Source organism: Cariama cristata, unplaced genomic scaffold (genome assembly GCF_000690535.1).
Source record: "Cariama cristata isolate BGI_N322 unplaced genomic scaffold, ASM69053v1 scaffold144, whole genome shotgun sequence".
NCBI classification, from domain to species: Eukaryota; Metazoa; Chordata; class Aves; order Cariamiformes; family Cariamidae; genus Cariama; species Cariama cristata.
In genome coordinates, this window is record NW_009614444.1 from 52,003 (window position 1) to 65,530 (window position 13,528).

General features: G+C 42.5%; 1 protein-coding gene across 1 annotated transcript in view; it reads right to left on the reverse strand.

Moving 5' to 3' along the window:
- Positions 1 to 13,528, reverse strand: part of GUCY2F (guanylate cyclase 2F, retinal) — a 41,832-nt gene that overhangs the window by 9,810 nt on the left and 18,494 nt on the right. The window contains exons 11-17 of the mRNA XM_009699393.1: positions 12,679 to 12,827; positions 11,274 to 11,437; positions 10,802 to 10,994; positions 10,500 to 10,674; positions 5,387 to 5,485; positions 2,928 to 3,022; positions 1,782 to 1,867 (exon numbers count right to left, since the gene is read on the reverse strand). Coding sequence (XP_009697695.1) covers positions 1,782 to 1,867; positions 2,928 to 3,022; positions 5,387 to 5,485; positions 10,500 to 10,674; positions 10,802 to 10,994; positions 11,274 to 11,437; positions 12,679 to 12,827 — 961 coding nt within the window. The remainder of the gene's footprint in view (positions 1 to 1,781; positions 1,868 to 2,927; positions 3,023 to 5,386; positions 5,486 to 10,499; positions 10,675 to 10,801; positions 10,995 to 11,273; positions 11,438 to 12,678; positions 12,828 to 13,528) is intronic.

Sequence of the window (13,528 nt, forward strand, 5' to 3'; positions counted from 1 at the left end):
TTTTCTTTTTATTCTTATTACTTTCACATTGATTCAACTGCTGTATGACAATCTGTGGGGACAGAAATACTGCAAAAGAATAGTGAAGATCAGGGCCTTGGGACAAGAGCAGAAGATCCTCTCCCTCTCTGCAGTGCTACTGGTGAATTTTCTGAGGTTACACAAGGATGCTCAAGATCCCCTGATCCTGGGTAAGTGGGAAAAGTTTTTGCCTCCTCTTATTGTCACCCTGGACCTAATATATTTTGTGTCATTTACAATCCACGTTTAGAAACAGCTTGGGCCTGCATAAGTCTGACTTTGGTACCCATGACCAGAGGACTGTATCTTTGAGGATGATGGAAAGAACCTCAACAGTCAACAGAGGCCTAACACATGACTTTTAGATAGTAAAACCAGGATGGGAAGAACCTGGTCTCAAGGTAGAAGTTTTGGTCCTTCCTTGATTGCATGGTAAGCCAACCCACCTTGCTAACCTGGCAAAACTCCTCCAAATTTCATATTTCCCATGAACAATGCATCACTGGTACCAATACACATTACTCAATAGCTCATTTCCGTCTAGTATTAACAAAAAAATGCCTCCAAGTCTAACAAATATTGTCTCTCAAAATTATCTTCCAGTAACCTTTTATCTTCCACCCTGATTCACATCCAAACAAATTAAAAGTTATAGCACAAAATACTGTAAATTCCATGCTACTCCACGAAAGCTCTGGGACAGCTCTTAGCACATGGACTGCCCTTTATGCAACTGCCCAAGTAGTTCACCATTATCTGCAAAGGGAGATAACAAACGTCTTCATTTCACTGGGAGGAAATTAGGAAAAACTTAGAACAAGATTGCTCAAGGGAAGACAGAGTCAAAGTAAAAACAGACCCTGTTTGCTCTCAGACATCTGTCTGTGCTAGTCACTCTTTACAGTCAACAAAACAGGCATCTCGCAAGGGCAATTCACCTTCTAATACAGATGTCCAAGCAGGCCAGTTGAATCAGACCCCTGAGCATGTATTTCTCTTTGTTGACTGTAAAGGGAGTCAAGGTCGACTAGTTTTAATATGGGTGACTACACTGTTCTTGTCAAACAGATCCTACTCCAGGTTTTTATGTCCTAACCACAGCACCCTTTCCAGGCATACAGCATGTGACAGCTGAACAGGGAGTACTCTGCTTGCAAAGTCAGGCTTTGCAAAGCTACAAAATCGCTTCATAAATTTCAAGTGCTCAATCTTTGCTCACCGCCACTTGTATGGAGGCAACATCATTAAGTCTCTAATTATCTAACAGTGCCATATTTTCACAACACAAAGTCTCCTTATCGTTCTGTTTGAATGAACAGTCTACAGGGAAGAAACACGTTTATATAGTGGATGAGGCTGGTGTTTTCTGCAGCAGTTTGATGGAAGGAAGGAGAGAAAAATCTGTCACCCATACACTGATGACCCTAGAGACTTGAAAGTGTCCCTACCTGTGCATCTCCCATACACACAGAGAGTAGGAAGGAGGTTCAGGAAGGAACTCTGTGGTGCTCGATCTCCAAGGGACTACAGGGGAGAAGCAGCAAGTTTCCATGCCACTTCTTGGGAACTGTGATTAAGGAGGGGAGTTGAAGAAACCACATCACTTCTGAGTCCCAGTACTATGTCTGAAAATGTAAGTCACCTAAGGAAAATTATGTAGACTTTGCAAACAGACAACATGGAAAGCCAGATATTCAGTCTGTGAACTCCAACAAGGACCTTTTAATGAATGCATTGAACAGTGATGAAGTCACACTTACCCTGGCTTTATTTCAGGAGGTTTAGGTAAGGGCTTCAGAAAACCTTTTTTCCCAACTAGCCAATATGTGTCTTCTACTCCTTTACCCTAAAATAAAAACAAAAATCCAGATAAAGAGCAGCTTTCTGTCCACCCTCTGCTCAATACGTAACTTTCTCACTGGGTTTCTGAGGGCTTCATATATATCCAGAGATAGAGCATGGCTGTAAATCTTGCACTCTCCTTTACAATGGTTCACGAATGATTTGAATTTCAGTATCCTAAAAGAGGAGGCCTTGTTCAAACTGTCATCTACAAATGACCCTCATTGATCTGGGTCGTTGAAACTACACAGCTTAACAGAAATGAGGAACTACAGGATCTCTAATCATCTTATTTGGCAGCACTAGCATCATTAATTGAGAGATTTTACAATTGTTTCTGGGCTGAATATCAGAATGATAATTTCCTCTCCCACCACTGATGATTTAACTTTTAAGGTGAGATGCACCTGATGAACTGTAGGCATCTATAGCAGTGTCAATCACCCTCGATTGGGGAAGTGGAGGAAAACAGACACTTCTAGGGTGACATTCATCTTTACATAATCTGGACTCTGAAAGTAAGTCAGGTTAACCGTTTCCTAAAGTGCCAATTTATCTCCACGAACTACGTAAACGTTTCTTTCCATTGACTAAACCTGGAATAATTGCCTCAGATCTCCACTTCAGACATATGAACTTGGGTGAGACGATTCCACTTGTCATGAAAGATTGTTGAGGGACCTGAGGCTGTATTCTGACCTCTTACTGTAGGTGTTTAAGGCAAGCAAAGCTCCTATTTCTGTCTATTGACTACGTAAGGGGAGAAGAGATGTTTTGAACTATTTAGTGCTATCTTGTTTGGACACTGTGAAAAGTAGCAGCTTCTGTCAACGGTGGACTGAATAGAATCCTAAATAAATACTTAGATCCAGCACATACAGCTGATTGCTTGATCCCACAATCCTTCAATAATTGCCTCATGTACTGAAACTACTGACGGGGACAATTTGGGAAGGATCCAGCAGGACAGTAGTGGATGAAGGCCAAATAAGAGTTTAATATGAAAATTCCTTAAGCAAGAAGATTCCCCTGTGAAGCATTTCACACAGCCTTGGCCTTCTTACCTTCAGTTCTGTTTTTCCCCTAGGTACGATTTCATAGCCTTCATTTAGACTCCGAAGCGTATCCACTGTACTTTGGCTGACATGAATTCTGTAAGCTGGGAACGGAAAGCAAAACAGCTGGATGACTATACTGCACACATGCTGTGAATTCCCCACTGCTTCATACTGGCAAGGAAAAACACTCCAAAGCATGCAGGTGTGTAGCTGGTGTAGCTCTGTGGTGCTCCTCTACGTAGAGTTTGATGCTGATGGATGGATCCTTCCACATAGGGCTGTAACGTGCACAGGGTGAGAGGAGATCTACACTGGGGACTTCCTGGAGAAGGATACCAAACATGCTAAGTGTAGAAGTCCAGCTCTTAATAAAGGTGGTAAGTGGTTTTTCAGCAAAGTTGTCAGCTGGAATAAAAAAATGCTCTTTTTATCTATTGCCACAGCATAACTGGGGAGTAAGAAAGAAAAGAAAAATAACCAACTGTCCTGCTCCAGACACCCAACGTCATTTGGAAGTTGAGATGAAGAGCAGAGAGGTAGAATTTGCAAGGAGACACAGCAAAAATATGGCTGCGCATCTAGATCGATCTGGGGTTTTCAGTAGTTGATTCCATCTACAGTCGCCATTAAGAGTCTACGGACAAAAAGGGCAAAGGTGGAGATTTTTATTAAATTCCCGTCTCCTCCAGTTTCTTTTACAACCACTGCTGGAACTCACTGAAATTTGTTGTTCTGCTTCTGTGAACAAGCCAGTGAATGTTTCTAGAACATTTTCCCCCCAAATAGTTTTCTTTGCTGTCATTTTTGTTGAGCTTTCATTTCAAATGTGTCAATCGCATTCCCTTCTCACTTGAAGGATGGGGGATGAACGAATTAAATTTTTTTTTTACGGAGTAATCGTAAAGAAGAACATCAGTTCAAATATGCAGAGGAAGACCATATGGCTTTGGGCTACATTTCCTGAGACACCAACCTACAATCTTCCTGTTACTGTGTATCTGCACACATTTCTATTAATGTATAACGATGCTCTTGCATCTGCAGTGCTCCTGCTGTCTCCAGTCTCAGTGGGACTTTGCACTTCCAAGGGTCTAAACCTTGGGATTCTTCAAAAATCTGTCTTGCCATTAGAAATCCGCTAGCAAAGTATTTCCTCCTTTCCACTGCTTTCCAAATGCAACGCATGCCTCTTAAAATAAGGCAGCCATAATCACAAGAAAGGCCATTTTCTTTAATTAATGATTAGCCTAATTGTTCATCTTAATTAGTCTAATCAAAATCATTGGAGCTAGAAATGTGAGGACTTCATGAAAAAGTGAAAAAGTTCTAATGTGGGATATATACTGCAACATATTTCTAGCCTGGCAAGACCTCAAGATTTTAATATTAAATACCACAGACTGTGTGTAGCTTGTAAACTAGCCTTATAGGTGATTTCTTAGAGCTGTTGAAAATATCAAAAGGGAGATCAGAGATGAAGGCTTAAAATGTATGAGACGTTGCCTTTGGAAAGCAACTTGTACTGACAACCTGAACGTCAAAATCCAATTCAAAACTCATCCAGGGCTCTGACACTACTGTCCCCTGCGTCATCCACAGTTCAACCACTATGGTTTGCATATCCATTTCTTAGCCAAGGACACCAACAAACAGCAGAACTGCGTACACATATGACTGAAAAGCAGGCAAACATTTCTTCCCCACCAGCTCTTTTTGCATGCCTAGAAGTCTCCAGCCATGGGACAATAAGAACCAGCTGAGAGATGGTACTGTCTAATCTGCTGCAGCTATTGGCTCTGTGTATGCAGACTGTGCTTTTATAACTGGAAGCCTCAGGGAAACAAAGGCAAGACCTTGAGGGAAAAATTGCATGAACATCAACCCATCAGGAAAGACATGAAGAAAACCCGAAGAGGAAGGGAAGCTTAAGGATTTGATTAGGACCTGCCAACACTTGTTCGTGGAGTTGTTACTGCTGGTAAATGAAGCAATCACAAATGATGCCCTTCATGTTGCAGGACATCGTTGTATGTGGGCTGCTTTTCCCTCTCTTCAGCATGATGGAAGCAGTGCCTGCATGTGCTTCAACCCTTGCCTTGTACTGGCCATGACAGGGAAGTGCATTATTTTACTGGGCAAGAACAGCTCTAAGTTAAGGGTCCTCAACACTGACTGAAAGCAAGATCCGACCCATGCAGGAGAAACCCAGGGCAAGATTCATGTTGATTTTGGTTGATGAGATCCAAATCAGAGGACCGTAACTGGAAGGCAGGCTCTTAAAGGCTGACCCATGACAGCAAAACTGATGCCCTCCCCTTCATGCTGCTTTGAATTTTGTTATTTGACTTGCCCCTTTCTTCAGAGATCATTCAGTTGCGATGCTTATAACTAAAGATGCCCATTTCTTCATCTTATTTGAGAGATTTGTTCAACCACCCACCCCAGGGGCTGTCCCAAGTACTCACGCAGGCCCGTGGACTCCATTCGTGACGCCGTGTTCACCGTGTCTCCGAAGAGGCAGTACCGTGGCATAGTAAGTCCCACCACACCTGCCACACAAGGCCCTGAAAGACACATCATCTGTATAACCCTGATGGTACTGCACTAATCAAGGGGTTCACTGACAAGTCTTATCCTCTCCTCTGATATTCAAAAACCACTAGGGAATACAGGAGAAGGTTTTTTAAAGTCATTGGCCTTGGTGCTTGCTACAAGTGATCAAAAATTAAGTATTGCTCTGGATTGCACATTGGTGTTTTATGCTTGAGAAAGGTAGGACTTCAGTTCACTATCATCTGGGAGAGATTTGTTCAGAGTTCATGGAAGCTCAAGGACTACCACAATCTCATTTTAAAAAGACCTCCTTTTCCATCCATGAAAACCAAAGTTCAGATCCTGTGACATGCCCTGTATTGCAGTGAAACAGGATTGAAAATCAGCCCTGGAAGTCCAGAGACTCTGGCAGCACGCTGGACCACCCTGTGTCCCCTCCTTGGAAAGGAAGACATCATTAGCTTGCCTGTCTAGCCAAAAACTGTTTATTTTTCCTCTTTCTCATTCTTTAGATGCGATCCACTCCCTTCCAAAGTAGCTCCCAAAGAACCAGTGCCAAGTTCTCAGGGAGAGGTATGCATGCAGGATTCACACGAACGTGCACGGACACAAAGATAAAATGGGTGACAGCCAAACAGCATGGACAATTGCCATCGGGGGCACCCGGCTTAGCTGATGTTTGGGTTGTGCTCTGAAGGATGAGATGCTAAGTTTCACCACTCAATATTTGAAATATCAGTCTTGCGAAATAGATGCAAAACAACAACAAAAAAAGAGAATGCTCTTAGCAATGTAAGGAGGTGTGGGGTTTCTCGCAGAGAAAAGACAAGCCTCTTTGTATTTTCCATTGGATGCATTTATGTCATATGTCTTTCCAGGCTTTGCCTGTCTTTTCAATTTAATTTCAATTTCAAGATCCTTCTGGGTTAAGATTTAGCAAAACTGAGATCTAAGAAATCTTTTCCCATGCAAGGTTACAAGAGGTGTGAACATAGTACATCATCAACAGTATCTGAAAAGATGTTGTAGATAAGGTTTTTCAAAATATAAAAAGTTGTAGGTAAAAATGTTGTTTTTAAAATAATAATAATAACAATAATAATAATAGTAATTGTAGCTTAATTTAGAAGTGATCACTTACTAGGTTTAGGACAACGTAATTTTACTGTTATATTAGCCTTCTTGGTTACAAAAACTAATTCTTCATATAGTTTTCAGATACATCTTAAGGACAATGAAATTCCACAGCTTAAATCTATGGGGAACTTTGCAAGAACCCCTCTTGCTATGACCTCTGAAAAGCTGTTGCTGCAGAGTCAAAGCAACATGATTTTAATACAATTTACAAAGGATGTAAACTGAGAGGTAAGACAGATTTTAACTCCTGCCTGAGGAAGCATCCCTTGCTTAAAGATTAAAAAAAAAAAGAGAGAGGAAGAATGGTTCATACCAAAAACGTTATTAGGACTTAAACAGCATGTCTGGATCAAACGCAGCTTGCAGGGACTGCTGGAGATCAGGAGAACCTGATTTAATGGGTACTTTTTTACTGCCAATATGCCATGCAACCTTGGATAAGACACTGCTCCTCAGAATCTCTTCTAATTTAATTCCCATCCTTACTAGTACTCACTAATTTGGTTCAAGCTCTTCAGGAGAGGAGCTATATCCACTAGAGGAAGTTTTTTTCAGGGTCTAGTCTATAGGAACTTCTATAGCACAACTGTAAAGGCACTGTTGATGCTACTGGGTCAAGGACCTTATGGGTCCTTAATGTGTGTGCACTAAGGTGACACGCATAAAAAAGAGTCTTGTTGGAGACTTTTTAATTCATGCTTCAGTAAGAGCTCCGTCTGAGAAATACTAACTCACATAGCATCACCTCTCTTCCTCTTGTTGCGATGACATGACAGTGGCACTCAGAAATCTCAGTAAGGACCAAAGCACAAAAAAGTGATTCTTGTTAAAACACAGCCCTCACTGAGGAGGATTTGATTCCATTTTAAGAAGCACAATTATACACAGTTGAGCTCCTACTGTAGTCGGTGGAGGTCAAGTCAACACAGTCAAATGAGCCCTGAGAGCCTTTCCACTCCTGCACCTGAACAGCTCTCCATGGTCCACTTACGTGTCCATCAGATCTCCACCAACCACAAAATGAGTGCAGGCTCCCTCACACTCCTGGAAACACCTCCACATGGGTGCCTAAATTCCTAAATTTAGGCTTCCTATTCAGTCAGTGCAATCATCCAATCACTTCTGCAAAGGTCACAACCTAGGACAGGTAAGAGTTTTAGGGCAAGGTACTGTCTTTCTAGATTACTGCTTTCAAGCCTGTTCTCCTGCTGTAGAAAGTTATTATTTCAAAACCAACTCTAGAGTGTAAGCATGCCCAAAGGACTTCTCCATGTTGCAAGAATCCAAGAGTTAACTCACTTGCTGCCTTCAACGCCTGTGTGTGTTCCGCCTTGTCTAGACAGCTTCAGCAAAGGGCTAACAAAAACTTCCAGCGATAAATCTCCCACAATAACAAGTTTCAGAGGAAACCAGATGCCCTGTGATGAGAACGTTATGGCCTAGTTGTTTAATTATACATGTTCGCTGGTTTGTTTTGAAATGGCTCTTTGCCAGGGCTTGCAGGGCCAGTTAATGAGCGGTGCTGGCTGAGAGTCTGCAGCAACCATCAGTGGTGCTGCAGAGGTTAATAAGCTCGATCGAAATGTGGGGCTGCTTGCCAGAGAGCCTGACCGATAAACAGATCCTCTTCAACCTCCATGGAAAATCTTGTCTTCTCACCACCGCTCTCCCTGACTGTCCAGCTCCAGCCCAGACACGAACAGCGTGGAAACAGCTGAGTCAGCTGAGTTTTTCTGGACACGCAGTCAAGTCAAGAGAGGAGAGCCAAAACACCAGGGTGCATTTAAAGCAGGGCAGAAACTGCAGACCAAACACTGGTCGTCTTGTCCTTATCGTCTTATCCATGCATTGCCACAAACAGACCACGGGCATGGGCCAGCAGAAGTTCCCAGAGGTGCAGCTCTCCATTGGGGTTGGAAGGACATAGGCAGCCCGTGCCTAAATGACATTTAATGCTTTTTCAGAGAAGGGATCATGAGCTCTTCTTGGCACCAGTTTCCAGAGAGAAGTTGGCCCACAAAACTGGTGGTCGCACCCGTTCTCCATCCTTTCCAGTACAGTGAAACTGTTAGCCAAGCCCTCCTCTCCCCCAAGCACTTCCTCAACGCTTTCATGATGCTGGTGATTCCCTCTTCATGCTTCTTTCCTCGGGAGAAATGGGGTCTAAGGTTAATCAAACTCTGTTGTCAATTCAGAGAGCTGGTTTTCTTCGCAGTGTGCATTTCTCGCTGCTCCCATGACAGTAGGACATTGCCAAATATGTGCAAAACAAGATCTGGCTTCTGATTCTTCAGAAAGAAAGCACCAATTCCTCCCACTCTTCCTCTCACCCCCTACACAACAGGTCATAGCAGCACTGCTTTCCAGATACCCAGAGTTCATAAAAATAAGAAAAATATCTAACTACCCACCATACACATCACCTAGGGATAGATTTTTGGCTGGGTGCATGGAAGATGCATTGCAGAACTGCTGTCAACAAGCAGCAGCAGATGTTGCACACCGAATTCTTCTCTTTCCATGTTGAAAATGTGCTGCTGGTGCTCCGGAGACTCCTGCTTTGGGCAAGACAAGCTGGGGCCATAGTCTCATCTAATTTCTGCCAGAGTATAAAACCCACAGACCTCCTGCAAACATTCCTTAACACTTTAGACTTCTGTGAAGGGCAGGCTAAGCCCCCCGAACTGCAAAGAAAACAGTAGGGAGATGAATTTTCAGACATAACCCCAAAAGAAGAACTTATATGGTCTAGGAGATATGAACTTTTAATTTTAGCTCTGTTCAAGTCACATCTCTGTTCTTGGGATATTCTAGGTGAGATATTCCCTTTCTCTGCTCTTGTTTCCCGATGTATACAGCAGGGACTGGGATATTGACTCATTCTAGGTGAGATACTTCCCTTTCTCTGCTCTTGTTTCCCAATGTATACAGCAGGGACTGGGATATTGACTTCTGCAAAGCACGAGCATGCCAAAGCTGAAAAAATGTGGGCATTATCAGATAAACAGAAGGATAAAATCCCCTGTAATAAGCAGGTCAGACTCCTGGACAAACTTATTCATTCTTTCCCTTCCTGCAATGGGCAATACCTGGTACTTCAGAGGAAGACGCAAGAAGTCTGGTGATGAACAGTTGGGAAAAATTTATTAATGGATGACTATGGTATAAAATTATGAAGGTTCATATCTCTTCTAAAAATATTGATTCTATGATAACAGCAGATGTCTTTTCCTCCATTTAAAATCCCAGTCATACTTTCGCTTATATGACTGCAGACCTATAGGTTTGGGGTTTTTTTGTTTTGGAGTTTAATTATATTTTGTATAAAAAAAAGAAGTTTCTCTTCTCTTTTTAAACAAGCCACTTTTCTGTTAATTGAATAGATCATGACTTCTACATTAGAGATAATTTACTTTCTTTGTAATATAACTTTTTCTTAATAGCTGTATCACATATTCTTCCAGTTTTGTCCTACCTGTAATAAATCTCCTCAATCTTTTCATTCTTTCACTCTATAAGCCTGTTTTTCTGTGCTTTTTAATTTCAAAACAGAGTTACAAAGACATCACTGGATGTCTCCATATCACAGCAGTGAAGATCCTATGGCACATCAAAGAGCCACCCTTACAATGAAACCGTTGTGACTAACATGTCTGATGTAGCTCCTGACTGCAACAGAATACACAATTTCTCCCCCAAATGATACTGAACCATTTTCCTCCTTGGAGTTTGTGTTTACGTTTTAATGCCCTTCTTGCTATGGAAGATTTTAAAGCATCTTCTAAGGGTGCTTGTTTTGGGGCAGGCAGGAAGAAAGCATTCAAAGCTGGAAATACAATTGCAAAGGAGTTCTTTGATGTTCAGGTGCAGGCAAATGCCATTGCCTACCTGTGTGCAGCCCGATTCGTATCCTGAGGGGGATGTCTGGCATGTGTCTCATTTTGAATGTTCCCACCGAGCTGAGGATGTCCAGGGACATGTTGGCTATCTCAGCTGCGTGCTTGTTTCCATTCCGTTTTGGGAGCCCTGAGGCAACCATGTAGGCATCACCAATTGTCTCCACCTAGCAAATACCATTACATTAAAAAAAAAATAAATAAATTTAAAAAGATGGAAAAGAGATGTAGAATCAGGCATCAAGCGCGTTCGACCCACAGACAATTTGATCCTCATGCCCAGGTACTCCTCACCTTGTAAACATCATGATTTCCAAGAACAGCATCAAACAACGTGTAAAGGTCATTCAGAAGGTCAACAACTTCAATGGGTTCACTGAGGGCTGAAATGGTTGTGAAGCCCACAATGTCACTGAAGTAGATGGTCACCTGGTCAAAATACTCTGGCTCCACAGTGCCACCAGTCTTGAGGGCTTCTGCTACTGATCTGAAACAACAACGCAAGCAAAGATGACAGGGCACAAACCCTTTTGTAGTACATGCCCAAGAGTTCGGACACTCTTGTCCTACTGTGCTCAAAACATCTCCCACTAAATAGAAGATTCTACATGGCTCTAATAGACATTGACTAAAATGCCTTACTTTGAATTGAAAGTGCTTGCCAAAATTGGAGGTCAGCTCTGCAATCTTGCTCACTTCTGGGGAACAATTTTGTCCCAGTCTAGCTATGTTTTGGGTTTTTTTTTACGGAAGTACCAGTACTTACGGAGGGAGCATTTGTGACAGTAGTTTTTCTGTCTTCTGTTTTTCAATCTCTAGCTCTTCGGTCCGCTCCCTGATTAAATCTTCCAGGTTGCTCGAATACTGCTCAAGCATCCTGAGCATTGAGTCAATGATATTGGTCTTTTTCTCTTTGTTGATGGTTTTGAACTGGAAAATCAAAATGGAGAGTTATTTCTCCATCTCATTACACTATTGTAGCATACAAAGTTTGGAAAGGAACAAAAAACAAACACCTATTTTAAGGGGACAATGCTAAAGACTGGCTTCTTCGGTAGCAAGAGTTCAACAATAAAGGAAAAAGGGAAACTAGAGGGTGAATTTGCATCAATAACTATGGAAGCTGCCCAGGACCATGTTGCTCCTCTAGGAACTTTCAGTGAAGGTTGAGTGAAACACCACTTTCCATGAGACGACAACATGTATATGAGTTGTTATGGAGTCCTACCATGCTGCAAATTTGCACCTTCATTTATGCCATGACTAACCTTTAGGGTAACTTGCAGCCCTTTGCATTCAGAGGTGCAAATTACAGTGCATTAGCAACCCTTACAACCTGCTTATGTGTTACTGGTCTTAAATCCACCTTTGCACACTGGCGTGTGTGTGTACTGCCACCTCCCATCCCCAGTTCTGCCTTCTCCTCTTGACCTGAAGCTAAGCCTCTGGACCATTTAGATAATCTGTGTCTTCATAAGCCACCTTAGACTCAACAGTGGAGTCACATGGGTGTAAAATTATTCACAGTTTCATAGAATCTAAAGATAAAAATTATGGATATTGGTTTACCTAGTTTGACCTTATAAGAACACAGGAACAGTACCGCTGAATCAGACAAGGGGTTTATTTTGCCGGTACCTGTCCATGAGACTGGCCAGTAACAGATATCTGGGAAAACTGTCAAAACAGGGCTCAGGTACAGCTATATTTCCCTGGGATATGCTCCGAGCCTCCACCAGTCTGCAGTTCAGAGAACTCCTAGGACAAATGTATCTTTGTGTTTAACAGCCTTTGATGAATTTTCCTTTTAAATTAGTCACTTTTTAAATACTTTAAAAGATCAAAACCCATATTGGTCTGAAGGTGCTCTCATAATTTACAGATCTTTGATCTCCATGAGACCATCCATGCAGGTACACTGCACATGTGAAGACACCAAGCCCACGTCCAGCCTGCTTCACACCCACCATGGTGGTGCCATGACAGCCCAAGTTCAGGACAAGGTATGAGCCAGACACCATAAACCACAAAATAACCCAAGAGCAAAGGCAAGACTAGAGCTCTGGGACTTCTTAAATCATTATTTAAGGGCTCATTTAAAGAAAAAAAACAACCCACACTTTCATGCCAAGTACAAACAAAGGATTGCATCTGCTGCCCTATTCACCAACCTTATGAAATACTTCCTCAAAGGTTGGACGTCGTTCGGGGGCTTCACCCCAGCATTGCTTCATTACCTGGATGCACTCCAGGGGGGCCAGCTCAGGGGCTATGTTTGGTCGGCACAGGGGAGGGGGCTTCTTCACTTTCTTTATAATTTCTGTGACAAAGAGAAGAATGGAAGTGTGTTGTGAGATGGAGGGTCTTGGTGGGAACAAAGGACATGGACCTTTTCACCCGTCCCTTGCTCACTCCTTCAACCATCACCATTATTCCTCACCACCCAACGGCTGTGTCAAATGAGTCTGGGTTTTTCTGCTTTCCTCTGCCTGGAATGTCTTAGAGGATTTAAAAGATAAGAGATTCATCTGCCTTCTTGTCCCTGGAGAATCAGGTTATGAGCAATAAAGTGGCTGGGTGGGGGAAGGTTGTGTGACAGATGGACGTGTGAGCCTGCAGGCTTGTATTTAATGAAATTGCCTCTGACTCTCTCCATTAGTATCTGAAGTCCTCTAAGAGAAGAGAGGGTTATGGCTGAGCCCAGACAGGAAGGATACCAGCCTCTGACGCTTTATCGTTAACTGGGAACCAGTACGTAGGAGGCTGATGGGAATGGAGACAGTGGAAAGTATTTTAATGGGGAGAGTTTGGGTTCAGAACAATGTCTGAGAAGTGACTCCCTATCCAGAGGTGAAATAAGACTAATAGGGAACTGAGTTTGAGCTTTCAGACCCTGAGAAGTCAGTCCTTGAATGTGTGGTTTTTAGATAAAACAGCTCTACAGTGAAGGAGCAGAGCTGCAGGTTTCGTTGACAGCTGAAGCATGGATGGGGGAGTGTGATGTTTGAACCCAACTCTGAC